Source organism: Lissotriton vulgaris, unplaced genomic scaffold (genome assembly GCF_964263255.1).
Source record: "Lissotriton vulgaris unplaced genomic scaffold, aLisVul1.2 SCAFFOLD_1500, whole genome shotgun sequence".
In the NCBI taxonomy this organism is placed as follows: domain Eukaryota; kingdom Metazoa; phylum Chordata; class Amphibia; order Caudata; family Salamandridae; genus Lissotriton; species Lissotriton vulgaris.
In genome coordinates, this window is record NW_028241052.1 from 383,062 (window position 1) to 397,135 (window position 14,074).

At 45.3% G+C, this 14,074-nt stretch overlaps 1 protein-coding gene across 1 annotated transcript in view; it reads right to left on the reverse strand.

The window, feature by feature from the left end:
• The window catches only part of LOC147672121 (ribokinase-like), a 518,130-nt gene that overhangs the window by 382,237 nt on the left and 121,819 nt on the right, over positions 1–14,074 (reverse strand). Inside the window, exon 2 of the mRNA XM_086948020.1 lies at positions 13,121–13,253. Within this exon, the coding sequence (XP_086804146.1) occupies positions 13,121–13,253 (133 nt within the window). The remainder of the gene's footprint in view (positions 1–13,120; positions 13,254–14,074) is intronic.

Sequence of the window (14,074 nt, forward strand, 5' to 3'; positions counted from 1 at the left end):
TATCTGACTTTTTGGTAAGCGGGACTTGGCTCTCAGTTACTGAGATGTCAGCTCGAATTGGTGGCAATTTTTTGCTAATTGGTTCCTACTCTAATTTAATTTATCCTATGTTGGCGCAATTAGATCCCGGTACCATTGCGAATTATACTTCTACTCTTGTTTTAGATCTTTTTATTAATAATTTGGATTCTTCCATTTATTAAAGGCGTCTATCGGTATTTGCCCAAAGTATTGGGACTGACATCAGGGGACATATCCACATCCCCCCTACAGACAAGGACAGCCTGAGTGAGTGTGCCAATTAAGTTGTCACACCCCTCAGAACCCAAGGTTAACCCAAATAGTCCCTTGGGAGGTGCACTACTACTGCTGGCTGTACTAGGGGGCACAGGTGCCTTAGGGGCTGCAGTAGCAGGAGTCTGCCCTCCTTTCTTGGTGCACTCACTAAACCAGTGAGTTTTACTTTTACAGTATTGGCACCACCTTTTCGATTGGCCTTCTTGATTCTTCTTTTTCTGGGAAGCCTGACCCCCCCCTCTTTGGGTGGTTGGGGACCTGTCGAAGACTTCTGGTCATTTTGTTCACCCTTAGAATCTTTACCCTTCTGGTCTGCTTTCTTATGACCACCCTGGTTCTGGCCCTGGTTTTGCTTAACCCTTGTTCTGACCCATCTGTCTGCCTTCTTTCCCAATTCTTGGGGAGAGGTCAGATCCGAGTCGACAAGGTGCTGATGCAACAACTGGTTCTGACAATTGTTTAAAATCTGTTCTCGCATGATCAAATTATACAATCCTGTGTAATCAGTAACCTTACTGCCCAGCAACCAGCCCTCCAAAGCCTTAGTGGCACAATCGACAAAATCAGACCAGTCCTGAGACTGAGTTTTCTGGGTATCCCTGAACAGCAACCTGTACTGCTCAGTGGTTAGGCCGAACCCATCAATCAGTGTGTTCTTCAGGACCTGGTAATCGTTAGCGTCCTCAGCTCTAGTAGTGAGGAGCTTATTTCTACCTTTACCTTCAAAGGAGAGCCACAAGATAGCTGCCCACTGACTCTGGGGGACACACTGTACAGTGCAGGCCCTCTCCAAAGCAGTAATCCATTTGTGGATATCATCCCCTTGCTTAAAGGGGGACACTATCTTACTCAGGTGTCTAGCGTCTAAACTCCTGTTTTCCCGTGGGGGAATGCTGCCACCAGTGGGGTTTTTCCCACTCAATTCTTGCTCTCTAGCAAAGGCGAGTCTCTCTTTGGCCAGGGCAAGTTCTTCCCTTTCGATCCTCAGATTGACTTCCCGCACTTTAGCTTCGTACACTCTCCTCTGAGGGGATGTCATCCCTCTTTGAGAAGAGCCTCGAGAGCCATTGGTTCGAACGGATCTATTAGAGCCTCTCGACAGAGACCTAACTCGTCCATTCCCAATGTTAAGCTGGCCTGAGAGGGGCCCCAGGGGTCTCCTAGTACCATTCTAGTGCCGGCTTAAGTTGTCCCTAGTTAGCTGGCTAACTACTACTGGACCTTTGTCTGCCTCGTCCTCAGATGGCTCTAGATCCTCATCCTCCTCTTCACCTTCTGCGGAGAGATGGATAAGGTCAGGGTCACCTAAGGTTCCCTCGAGGGGGGGCATATTCCCATCTGGATGAGAAGGTTCTGTGTTACCAGCCCTCCTAGCATCATAAGTCTCTAAGAGACCAATCAGAAACAGAATGGTAGGGTTTGCACCCTGTTTTAGCTTCCTGGATGTACAGATCTGTCGCATCTCTTGGAAGCTAAGTGCAGCATATCTGGAAGTGACCTGTGGAGGGTCGACTGACACAAGGGGAGACTCAGAGTTTCCTCCTTTGTCTGACATGCTGCTTCTAGTGTGGTGTAAGTGATGCACCTACCTACACTATATGTTTACCTACTGATCCCTTGCTAAGAGTTGTAGCCAAGGTGTGCTAAGCCTTGAGGAGCTACAACAGCTGGTTCAGTAGAACCCAGAGTATTCTAAGCTAAGTTATATGTACCTGAAGTACTTATGCGATCTTTCACAAGATATTCTTAGGATACGCGTGGTAAAACAGCAAGCTCAAATCCCAACCGCTGCTCACCAATGTGAGAAGTTGGCCTGATATGCAGTGCTCACTATTCTAGTGATCACTATGCATCAGTCCAAACGACCCTTATGGTGATTGGTTGTAAGTCAACCTTAGACCAGCTATCCTAGTAGCGTGGATACGAGCAGTCTTCGGGCTAAACTCTAAAGGGCGTGTTAAGCCAGCTGTTATACCATCACATATACCTCTTGAATACCAAGTGAAAGGACACCACACAAGTGTTATGAAAATAAACAGTGTATTTATTAGAATCACAACAGCCCTGTACTCTTTATGAGGACAGGGTACTAAGCACACAACAAAACTCTTAGGAAAATACTTCAAGTGCACAATCTACACAAATGCCCGAGGGCACAGAAAGTTTAGTGTTCTCGGGCGAACCCGATAAGGTAAGTCGGAAGCGACAGTGACTCTGGACCCTTAGATAATGAGGCTATGCGGGCACCGAAATGCCGAAGTTACCTAGCCCAGGGGCTGCGGCTGCATAATTCTTTATAGACGTCGGGAATCCTAGCTGACGAACCAGGAGCCGGAAGGAAGGGGTTGCTGGCCGGCGACCAGTGGAGATAGTTCATAGAGATCCAAGCCTGGATCAGAGATGGATGACACCTGAAAGCAGAGGGGACCAAGTTCGTAACTACTAGCCAGTAGTCAGAGGGCACCAGGAGGGCACCGGATGATCGTCACCTCGACTAGGTGAGTGGGCGACGCTAGGCTCTGCAGTCTCACGGACCAGGAGGCGTTGTCGGCGACCAGGATGAAGGTGCGAGCTGTCCCACGAAGGTTGATGCTGTCGGCGTCGCTGGGCCCAGGATTGGGGCAACAAGCCTTGCCAAATTCAGGGCCACGTGGTGACCTAAAATGGCGTCTTGAGTGGACCAGGAGGGTCCATGGTGCTCCTCTTTCAAAAGGGAGCAAAGGCCAGTCTGGAGCAACCAGACCAGCAGCGTTGTTGTCGGGCGTCGTCGAGAAGGCCACAAGCCAGCGGCTAGTAGCCAGACAACGTGATGAGCAGCAAAGAGCAGAAGGGCCCCACGCAGATCGTGGAGATGCTGGGAGGCTGAACTTCGGTGCTGGAGCTGCTCAGGGTCGGGGCTTCTCGGACCCCAAAGCACTCACCAGAGGATCCCTCGGCGGTCGTGCTGGTTTCAGAAGTCGTGCAGGTTTTGATGATGGCCGGTCCCTCGAGGTCTCGTCGCACCCACGGATCTCAGCTGAGCTGACGATGTGGGTAGAGGTCAGAGGTGCCAGGGAAGCCGGTTCTCGTCGAGCTGGGCAGTCGGATTCCTGAGGAAGGACGTGCAGCAAACCGCAGAGTTCTTAGATGGTGCCTGCGGATGCAGGGTGACTACTCCTTAGCCACAAGGGAGAAATCTTGAGAAGAGTCGAGAGTTCCTTTCGTAGAAAGTAGTTTCTTGATTCAAAGATGATCTAATTTTGGAAGGGTCCCCGCTCCTGCCTTTATCCTAAAGAAAGGGGAGGGTACGCGACTAGGTCCTGCCCTAGGGGCGGGACCAGGAAGGGGGGTGGTTACACCCCTCTCCCATGCCGGACTTTCCCCAGGTCAGGGGCTGGGGTGCCCCTGGAACTGGTTCTAGCCGGCAGATGCGTAGTGAGCACCGAGGTGCCACTCCGCAGTCACCTTCCTGTAAAGCCCTGCCTACCCAAGATACACAAAACCCTGTCTGGGATGGTGCGAGCACCGCCCCGGACAGGAAACCCTTTGTCCAAGCTCTCCTCGCTGGAAGGACTCCCAGCAGCAGGAGGTCAGACTCGTGTCTGTGGTGGCAGCATCCATTTTGTGGAGCTGAGGCTTCAGTTAACTTTAATCGGGGTTCACAGTTACGTACATGTTGTGTCCCTCTAGAAGGGTGGAATGCTAACCCCGTCGCCAGCATTGGTGAGGGGTCAGTATCCCGATTCGTATGACACCTTACTCGACATGTCTTGATAACGCGATACCGAAGTTAGCAATATGTAGTACGCGTTATCATGGAACAGCCATTGGGACTTGGTTCCGCAAGCTGCAACCGGGCTCGGCTCAGGCCAGAGCGCCAATTCATACGATTCCACGCACTCTGCCTTCAGGATTGTCAAGGCCTGCTATAGGAGTGACTGATAGGAACTCGGGTGTCCATTTTAGGGTTAGATATAGGTATACTATATCTAAAGCAAAGGGCGAGTACACCACCTTGCCCCAGCTGTCGTGCAGCCAGTTGTGTCAGATTTAGTTGGCCATCCAGGGGTGGCATAATACATGCTTCAGCCCCTGGTAGGCCCTGGGTACACCTATGCCCTGAGTTACAGGGTCTGACAAGGTGGCCCAGTTCCAATTGGGTAATGCACCTAAGGTACACATGTCAATTTACCGAGAGAACAGCTAGGCTGTGGGTCTGATTGGCAGGCCCACAGCCAGAGAAAGTCGTAAACCAGTGAAACAAAAGCAAAAAATCTGGGTGATCATAGGATTGCAGACCCTACTCTCCTACATGAAACCTATGTTTTTTTCAGTGAATATATCTATATATACACACATATTTATACACACATATACATATATACACACACACATGGCTTTTGTCATTTTACAGCTCGGCATAGAAAGCACAGTGCTAGTCCTATGCTTTACGACTTTGCTGTAGAAATTGCAAAAGACTTTGTCCCTTTCTATCTCGGTGTGGATGGCACTGTGTTAAGCCTATGCTTAAAGACTTTGATAGAAAAGCAGACATTTGAAGTGAGCAGATCTCCACCCCCCCCTTCTCCTCTCCCGGTCTTACCATCCAATCCCCCCATCTGTATTATTAATACCCAACCTCAGTGGTCCACTCGAGCCCTCAACCCCCACACTCTCTCCAAAGCCCAATCCCCCCGGCACCCCTCACTAACTCTCCTACTCTTGAGCCCTACACCAAACCCTCCTCCTCACAACCCCAACTGGCACACCCGGCCTTCTCCTCTATCTATATCCACAACACTGACTCGGCTTCCTCCTGTTCTCCCCCCAATCCAGATTAATCCTCTACATCACGTCTCTCCTCTCTTGCTCGCAAGAACATAACCTGTCATGACACCCGTCTCTCCCAGTCTCCTAGTGAACCTTCTCCCCTTTCTTCCGCCTCTTCCATTAACCCTACCACCCACCCTCATGATGCTTCTAATCCACCTAATGCCCCGACCTGCGACACGCCCACTCCTGCTGCATCCTCAACACTGGACTCTCTATGCTCTTCCCCTGATGATCTACCCCGGATCAATCACTTCCCATCCCCCACCTTAATCAACTCCTCATCGGCACACCCAACCCCCCCCTCATACCCCTTACTTCCCCTCATACTAATAACACAGTTTCCACTACACCCCTATCTCCCTCTGAATTCCTCCCTCGCCCTCTACGCATAACGTCCCCCATTAGCCCCTCATTACTTTCCACATCCTCCCTTCTGATCCCTCCCTCCCACTCCCCCTCGTTCTCCCTTCCAACCCATAATATGCCTAAGACGCCACCCCCCACTATCCCCTCGGCCCTTTTTCCAACCCTTCCTCCCAATTTGAACGCTCCGCCCCCGTCTATCTCCTATGCACCACACCCTCTCTCCTCAACGACGATCCTCTCCCTCCTCATAATTCAGATATCCTCCCGCCCCCAGGCTATCCCCCCCGTCCCCCCTTCGATCTACTATCCTTAGAACACTCTTACCCCTCTAACTTCATAAACACGATTGAACCACATCATTCCTCACTTCTTACACGATCACTCCTTAATGTTGAACGTCTCCTATCGTCCCTTATCATTGAACTCACCTCCCTCAGAACTGATGTCTCACTCCTCACCAAAGCCCACTCCTTGATCCATGCACACTCACCGATCTCGCAACATCACTCTATCCCCTCTTCCACTCACTCTAATACCCTTCCCCTCAATTCTCCTTCTATCTGCCCACATGGCTTCGCTGCCAACACATACACTCCTCCTGGAGAGGCCACCAACACCAACATTCCCCACTCACCACCCCCTGCCAACGCCTCTACCCCATCCGAACCCACTGAAATTGCCAAAATTATCCCTCCATGCTATGCCATCACACCCCCCCTCCACCGCTCTACACCTGCACGACAGCTCTAGAAATTAACCCTCTCTCAAGCGCTCTCGTATCTCCTTCATCATCCCTTTCCTACACTCCCCTTAACCATCTATCCACCATCCCAGTTCTCATTGGTACATGCAGACTCCCCCTACCTCCGGCGTCACCTAGACCCCCCGACTACTCAGACCTGTCCCCTAACCCAACTGCCCAACCCCACCCCCCTCTCGTGCATGCTAATTAACTGCTGATCCCCCTCCTGCCACACGACTGAGATTGCGGAAACCATTCTCAACGAAAATATTGACCTAGCATTCCTGACTGAAACCTGGCTCAAACCTCACTCCACTCCTATCCTCGACCTGCTGATCCCCCCTGGGTACTCCATCATTAAGAAAGATAGAAGCGAACAAATAGGAGGTGGCCTTGCCCTAATCTTTAAAGAAGGCCTTAATATCTCGACAGTCCATGTCCAAGACCCCTCCACATTTGAATACCTATGCGCTGATATCAATATACCTGGCTCCTCCGCCGTCAGGCTTCACACTATCTACCACCCTCCTGGTAACAGTATCGCCTTTACCGAAGAGATGTCTGATCTTATTGCCCAAGCATCGCTTTCCCACTCAAAAAATCTCTTTCTTGGGGACTACAACATCCACTGGAATAATAATAATGACCTAGAGGTCTCCTTATTTAAAGGCATCATGGACATCACTGACCTGACTCAACTCTGCCAATCCCCGACTCACGCCAAAGGTGCCACCCTTGATGCGATCTTGGCTAGCAAGGATCTGGCCTCCCTCCTAAATATCCTTCCTGTTGACTGGTCAGATCACCACCTCATCCTCTTCACCTTGAATTGCTCCATTTCATGCCCCGCCCCCAATGGCAGTCTACCTCTGATACCTACTCGAAAACTTCACCTTATTCCGCCAGTCGAATTGGAATCCACTATTAAAACTTACTTACTCCTCCCCCCTCTCTCCCACAGCACTAATGACCTAACTGACCATTACAATAACTCTATCATTGATGCTCTCGACCAAATCGCCCCAATCAAATTCAAACAACAAAAAAACTTCCCGCCCAAATCCTGGTTCAATTCTGACCTCAATAGTGAGAGACAGGCCCTCAGACAATCATAACGGACCTGGAGGAACCATCCCTCCTCTAACAATCTGGCCCTCCTTAGAAAGGCCAGAGCACACTACAAAAAACACATATTCAATGAAAAAACCTCACATCTCTGCTCCCAACTAGACCAGGCCAGAAACCGCCCCAGAGAACTATTTAGCAATGTTAAAAAGCAAACGTCCTCCGGCCCCCCCAAACTTCTATCCTCCGTTGAACAATGTGAAGAAATTGCTAGCTTCTTTTCTAACAAAGTCAACTCGATTGAACTCTCCTTTGCCACCACCCCTCTCCCACCACAACCACCCCCCCACTCATCTCCCCCCCACAACATCCCTAACACTAGTTCATAATCTCCCACGTCGCCTCAAGTTCTCTCCAAACCCCTCACCATTCGTCCCCAATATGTCCCCACTGTCACGTGCCACTATGCTAAAAACTATGCCTCATGGAGTGAATTCTCCCCTGTCTCAGAAACCGCTGTCACCAATATCATCACAAAACTCAAACCATCTTCTCACACCAAAGACCCTCTTCCTGCTCACCTGGTTCAAGTACTCAAACATGTCATTGCTCTGATGTGGACCAACATCATCAATTCCTCACTTTTCTCGGGCTGTGTTCCTGCCTCCCTTCAACTAGGCCAAATCTCCCCCATCCTCAAAAACACCTCCACTGACCCTAACAACTTGAACAACTTACGCCCCATCTCTAACCTTCCTTTCCTCTCAAAAGCACTGGAAAAATGTGTCCTATCGCAACTTGATGACCACATCGCCTCATTCAATCTCCTTGACAGATTCCAGTCTGATTTCAGAAAAGGATGCAGTACCGAAACTGCCATGCTCAATATTACTGACGACATCCATCGCTCCTTAGACAAAGGTGAATCCTCTCTACTAATCCTCCTTGACCTCTCAGCCGCCTTTAACACTGTCCATCATCCCACCCTTCTTAACACCCTTGAAGTTCGCTTCGGTCTTGAGGGCACTGTACTCAAATGGTTCTCTTCATTCCTTCAAAACAGATCCCAACAAATTAAGCTCAGTCACTGCCTCTCCAAGCCCCAACCTGTCTCACTTGTTGTTCCACAAGGCTCTATCCTCTCCCCTACCTTATTTAACCTATTTATGGAACCTCTCACCCTCATCCTCAAACAAGCTAAACTATGCTATCACCTCTATGCTGACGACACCCAACTTTCCTACAGGATTACATCTCACAATGACATCCTCCACCTCAACGAGACCCTGATTAAAGTACAAACTTGGTTCCATCTTAATCACCTCAAACTTAACCCGAAAAAAACTGAAATCATCCTTTTCACTCCCAAAAATAACTCCCTCCCCATTCCACTTTGGATTAAGAATATAACAGCTTTCAACTGCTCCCTCTCCCCCTCGAATTCTGTCAAATCCTTAGGCATCAGCGTTGATTGTAACCTGAATCTCATCCCACACATCAACAATGCTGCCAAGGGTGCCCTCTTCACCCTCCACCACCTCAGAAAACTCAAACCTTTCATACCAGCAGACGACTTTAAAACCGTTACCAATCGCTTGTACTTTCCCGTATTGACTATGGTAACGCCTCACTCGCTGGCACCCCTAAAGTCCACCTAGCACCGATCAAATGGGTTCTCAACCTTGCCGCAAGACTTACCTCAGATTGCAAAACATTCAACCACATATCTCCGGTCCTAAAAAACCTCAATTGGCTCCCAATAGAAAGTAGATCCACCTACAAGATTGCATTTATCACACACAAAGCACTTCACCAAAACACCCCCTCCTACCAGGCAGAGAAATTGCAAAAAGCTGGGTGCTCCAGGTCCCTGAGGAGCTCTAACTCCCTCGTCCTTATCCCTCCTAAACTCAAGCATAAAAAAGCCCAATCCCGTGCTTTTTCGGGGAACGCCCCCACGATCTGGAATTCTCTCCTCAAACATCTTCAATGCAACCCTTCGTACCCCCTCTTCAAAAAGAGACTCCAAATACTCCTTTTCAACAAATATTGGGGAACGTAATTCCTCTTTATTCTGACACTCTTCGCTCCTAGCTCCCTGTTTCTCGCCTCCTCTCAACCCCTTCCCCACCTTCCATCCCTCATCCCCCTGTCTACACCCTTATCTCCCTCTAAATTTCTACACTACCCCACCCCTAGGGATCTCCATCCCCTCCACTCCCCCCTCCCATTCTAATACCTTGTTTTATATCACTCATATTGAAATGCACATTGTTTATTTTATTGCAAATGTTTATCTAACTTGTAAAGCGCTCTGATACCCTCGGGTCCAGTAGTGCTGTATAAAACCTTGGAAATAAATAAATAAATAAAATGTTTCTTTTTTACACTCACACATATATACATATATATAAATGTGTATATATATATATATATATATATATATATATATATATATATATATATATATATATATATATATATCTGTACACAAAGTGATCCTTCAGCCCTCTGGACGCGCTCAGCAGTGTGTGCTCTGCCTAGGGGTCGGATCCTGACCCAGGAAATTTTTGGAAAACAAAGGAGGCGGCACAATCAGGATATCTTTGTTAAGCCTTATTTATTTCAAGACTTTCACCCCACCAACGCGTTTCAGCCTCACACGGCCTTGCTCACGGTTGGTTAGTCCCTCTACAGTGTTTCTATTTATACTGGCCCATAGTTAGCCATCTATGAGGCATTATGGGATATGTAGTTTTTGTTACATTTTACGTGAAAAATTAAAATTTGAAAGAAAAGAAAGACTTGGCATGCTTATTAATTTCAGCATGTTGTTAGTAATCGATTTCTTGGACACCAAAATATATGTACACAACGGGAAACTGGAATCCACCCTTTTCCGAAAAAAGACAGCCACAAACAGTGTACTCCATGGTACAAGCTTTCATCCTACACCCCTTTTGCGGAGTATACCGTATGGTGAATTTACAAGACTCAAGAGAAATTGCTCCCTACCAGAAGAAGCAGAGAAAGTCATTGAAGAAAGCAAATGTCGTTTTAGAGCGAGAGGCTACGAGGAAAGAGTGTTAACCAAATGCAAACGCAAAATTGATCTCAAAACACGAACCCAAACACTGATGGAACAACCGAAAAAAACTGAAACTAATGCTCCTCCAAGACTAATAGTGACCTACAGCAAAGAGAGTTCAAGCATTGCCCGAATAATGAAAAAATATTGGCATGTTCTAACAAAAGATCCTGACATTGGAACCACTATTGGAAAGGCTCCTCTAATAACATATAAAAAGAACACTTCATTGAAAGACTTACTAGTTAAGAGTCACTTCCAAGAAAAACCAAAACAGAATTGGCTAAACACGCAACGCAATGGATTCCAACCCTGCAACTCTTGTAAGGCTTGCAAAATTGGTAAAAACATGAAAATGATTGAGGAACCAAACGGCAAGTCCATGAAAATAGAACAACAAATTTCATGCAGTTCCAAAAATGTTGTTTACATAATTCAATGCAAGTGTGGAATGAAGTACGTGGGGAGCACGACCTGCATGTTGAAGAAAAGAATCTTAGAACATATAAGGGCAGTAAAAAACTCCAACATGCAATATGCCACTGCCAAACACATGAGCACATGCCAGAATGGAGATTGGAGGCAAATGCATTTCTTTGGTGCAAAAGTTTTGGACAAAATGGAACGAGGGGGAGACATAGTCCGCAGACTACGACAAATGGAGTCGCGGATGATCATCAGACTCCGCACCAAGCACCCAAGGGGGATGAACTTTGGGGAAGACCTGCACATTCACCTGGATTAAAAAACCTCAGAAGAAAATAGGGTACTATACCCCATAATTTCAAAGATGAAACTATGAACATCATGAAAAGACTAGGGTACTAGACCCAGAATTATGATAATTATATTATGTTACTAACAACATGCTGAAATTAATAAGCATGCCAAGTCTTTCTTTTCTTTCAAATTTTAATTTTTCACGTAAAATGTAACAAAAACTACATATCCCATAATGCCTCATAGATGGCTAACTATGGGCCAGTATAAATAGAAACACTGTAGAGGGACTAACCAACCGTGAGCAAGGCCGTGTGAGGCTGAAACGCGTTGGTGGGGTGAAAGTCTTGAAATAAATAAGGCTTAACAAAGATATCCTGATTGTGCCGCCTCCTTTGTTTTCCATATATATATATATATATATATATACATATACAAAAACATATATATATACACACACACACTCATATGTATACAGGCATACACACGCACATATATACTATATATTGTCAGAAAAACAAAGGAAAATAAGTCCAACTTTCCATCAGTGTTGCTGAGAGCATATCCCGTGGTAACTAATGGTGTCAGTAGGAACTTTGGACTTATTTTCCTTTGAAATGACTCATCTATGAGTTTTATAATTAGTAATTCTGAAAAGCAAATGTTTTATTAACTTTTTAAAGGTCGCACACTAACATACATACACTTTAAAAGCTGCTACCAATCGTTTAGTATGTTGTCTTTGTTTATTTGGTGCTAACCTTAAATTGAGCATCAAGATGGTGGATTGCAGATTGAGAAAGGCAGTTTCACTGCCGAAACGCTCTTCTGTGATCCTGTATCTGGGGAACTTGACCCAATAAACATGTCTGTTTCCTGAAAGCACGAGTGCCAGTTTTCATTCTCATACTGGAGATTGGATTATTCTTTTGATAACTATCTATCTATAGATAGATAGATAGATAGATAGATAGATAGATAGATAGATAGATAGATAGATAGATAGATAGATAGATAGATAGATAGATAGATAGATAGATTTATTGTTTAGTTTTTTTTAGACTGGCAAGATATTCACTAACCTGCAGTACCTCAAGTAGTCATTAATAGAGGTACCTCTTGGGTCAGATACAAAATCCTTAAAATTCTTTTAAAAAGCTACAGTACTTCAAATATTTACAAGCTATGCCTCACGAGTCAGATCCAAATAAAGTCTCCACAAACTTGCAGTACCTCAAGTCATTGGTAAATATGAATTCCTTCAAATGTTTAACATTAGGGAGCTCGTTTTTGTAGATTAATGTACAGGTTCACAAGCAAAATGCAGTCACTCAAAATTAATGTTTCAAATGGCTAAGTTAGTTGCAGGGGTGCTTGATATTTAAACTTTGGCAATTTTCAAAATTGGGCCAAGTAATAAAATAAACCTGAAGGACCAAATGTAACAAAATGTAGGTGTGTTACCTGCTTTTTCACTGCTGTATCAAAATGTAAGAAATTGGCTAAATCTGTGAACATTTTTCGCATGCTTATTTAAGTGTTTTTTTTTTTACATAAATCATGAGTTGTATATGTTTGAAGAAGGAATTCTGAATTCTGAACGACTCTGGAATTAATTGTAGTACTCAAATATGTTATTTTATTATTATTGTTTCAAACCTAAGGTAAATGGTTTAAAAAGCAAAACAACTGCTTACATGGAAGTACGTTTCGAGAAGCGACACTTTAAATGCCGTCAAAATTAATCATCATTATTAAATATGCAATGCTTTGTATAGCTAATAAAATACTCGCACAAAAGAATAAATTAGAAATTCGTTTTTTCTTTGTGACTCATTTCAAAAATGAAAAAACCTTCTGTTCAAGAATAGATTTTACGTCACTAACATTGCTAACAATGACTCCATGTCACGTGGATGTTTACCAATCCTGTTGACCCCATGGCATACAGAGGTGTCAGAGTTCACACCAAAAACATTGGGATTGTGGGTAAAAATGGCTTAGTATTGATAGTAAAGTTACACACTCACCTTACAAATCATGGCAGTCTTTGCTCCTAGTCTGGCTGCCTGGATACACTGGTTTGCTCCCTTTCCTCCAAATCCAATAAAAAACTTGTGGCCGTGTATAGTTTCCCCTGCTTTTGGCAGACGCGTGGTAAGGCTGTTAGTAGACAGAAAGAAACAAAATAAATAAGTGCTATTCAGCAGGGTGAACTATTGGTTCTCAGTATCTTCACTGTAAATCCAACAGTTTTGAGAATAAAGATATAGAAGAGATTATTTATTGTTAATCTTCATTACATAAGGACCAAGACATCCTAATCAGAGACCTATTGCTATCTGCCGTCCTAGTGGGTTTCTCCCATGCACTCTACGGTTGGTAACAACAAAAAGAGGAAAGGGTATGAGGCTGTTGCATGGGCATAGGAGTCAAAGCCTATGTTCAGTTTATAAAATGATGTCTAAGAGTAGAAGCTACCTTGATTTTAGGCAAAAGAATGATCTGAGTAAAGTTTCACCACATATAGTAAGAGCGGTAACAAAGAAAATAAGATAGCATCTGTGCAGTTATGGTTAGGTATGACTTTCCAATGAAATTGTTTGGGGGGTTTTGCCCAAAAACTTTGATGCAGTTTGACAACTGTGCACAAAACTTTCCAAAAACAATTTTTATCCAATTTGGATTTGCCACTGCAAGTTTTGAGCAGATCCATTAAAGAGGCGCAGAAAGGAGGAGCTGAGGAGTCAACTCACACATGCGGGTTGAGAAGGAGCCACAGAAAAAGGGCATTAGGGAATGAGCAATAACAGCCTTTGGGATATGTCACATGACATTCCCTGGAGTATATGAATATGGGAGACAGAGATGCTCTGTCCCACATCACAAAGCACTGCTGCGTGCCTAAAGTTTTTTCAAATGTTTACAAATATTTATAATCTTAATCCAAAATCAAAACATGTACTAAAGATTCATTGAATCTA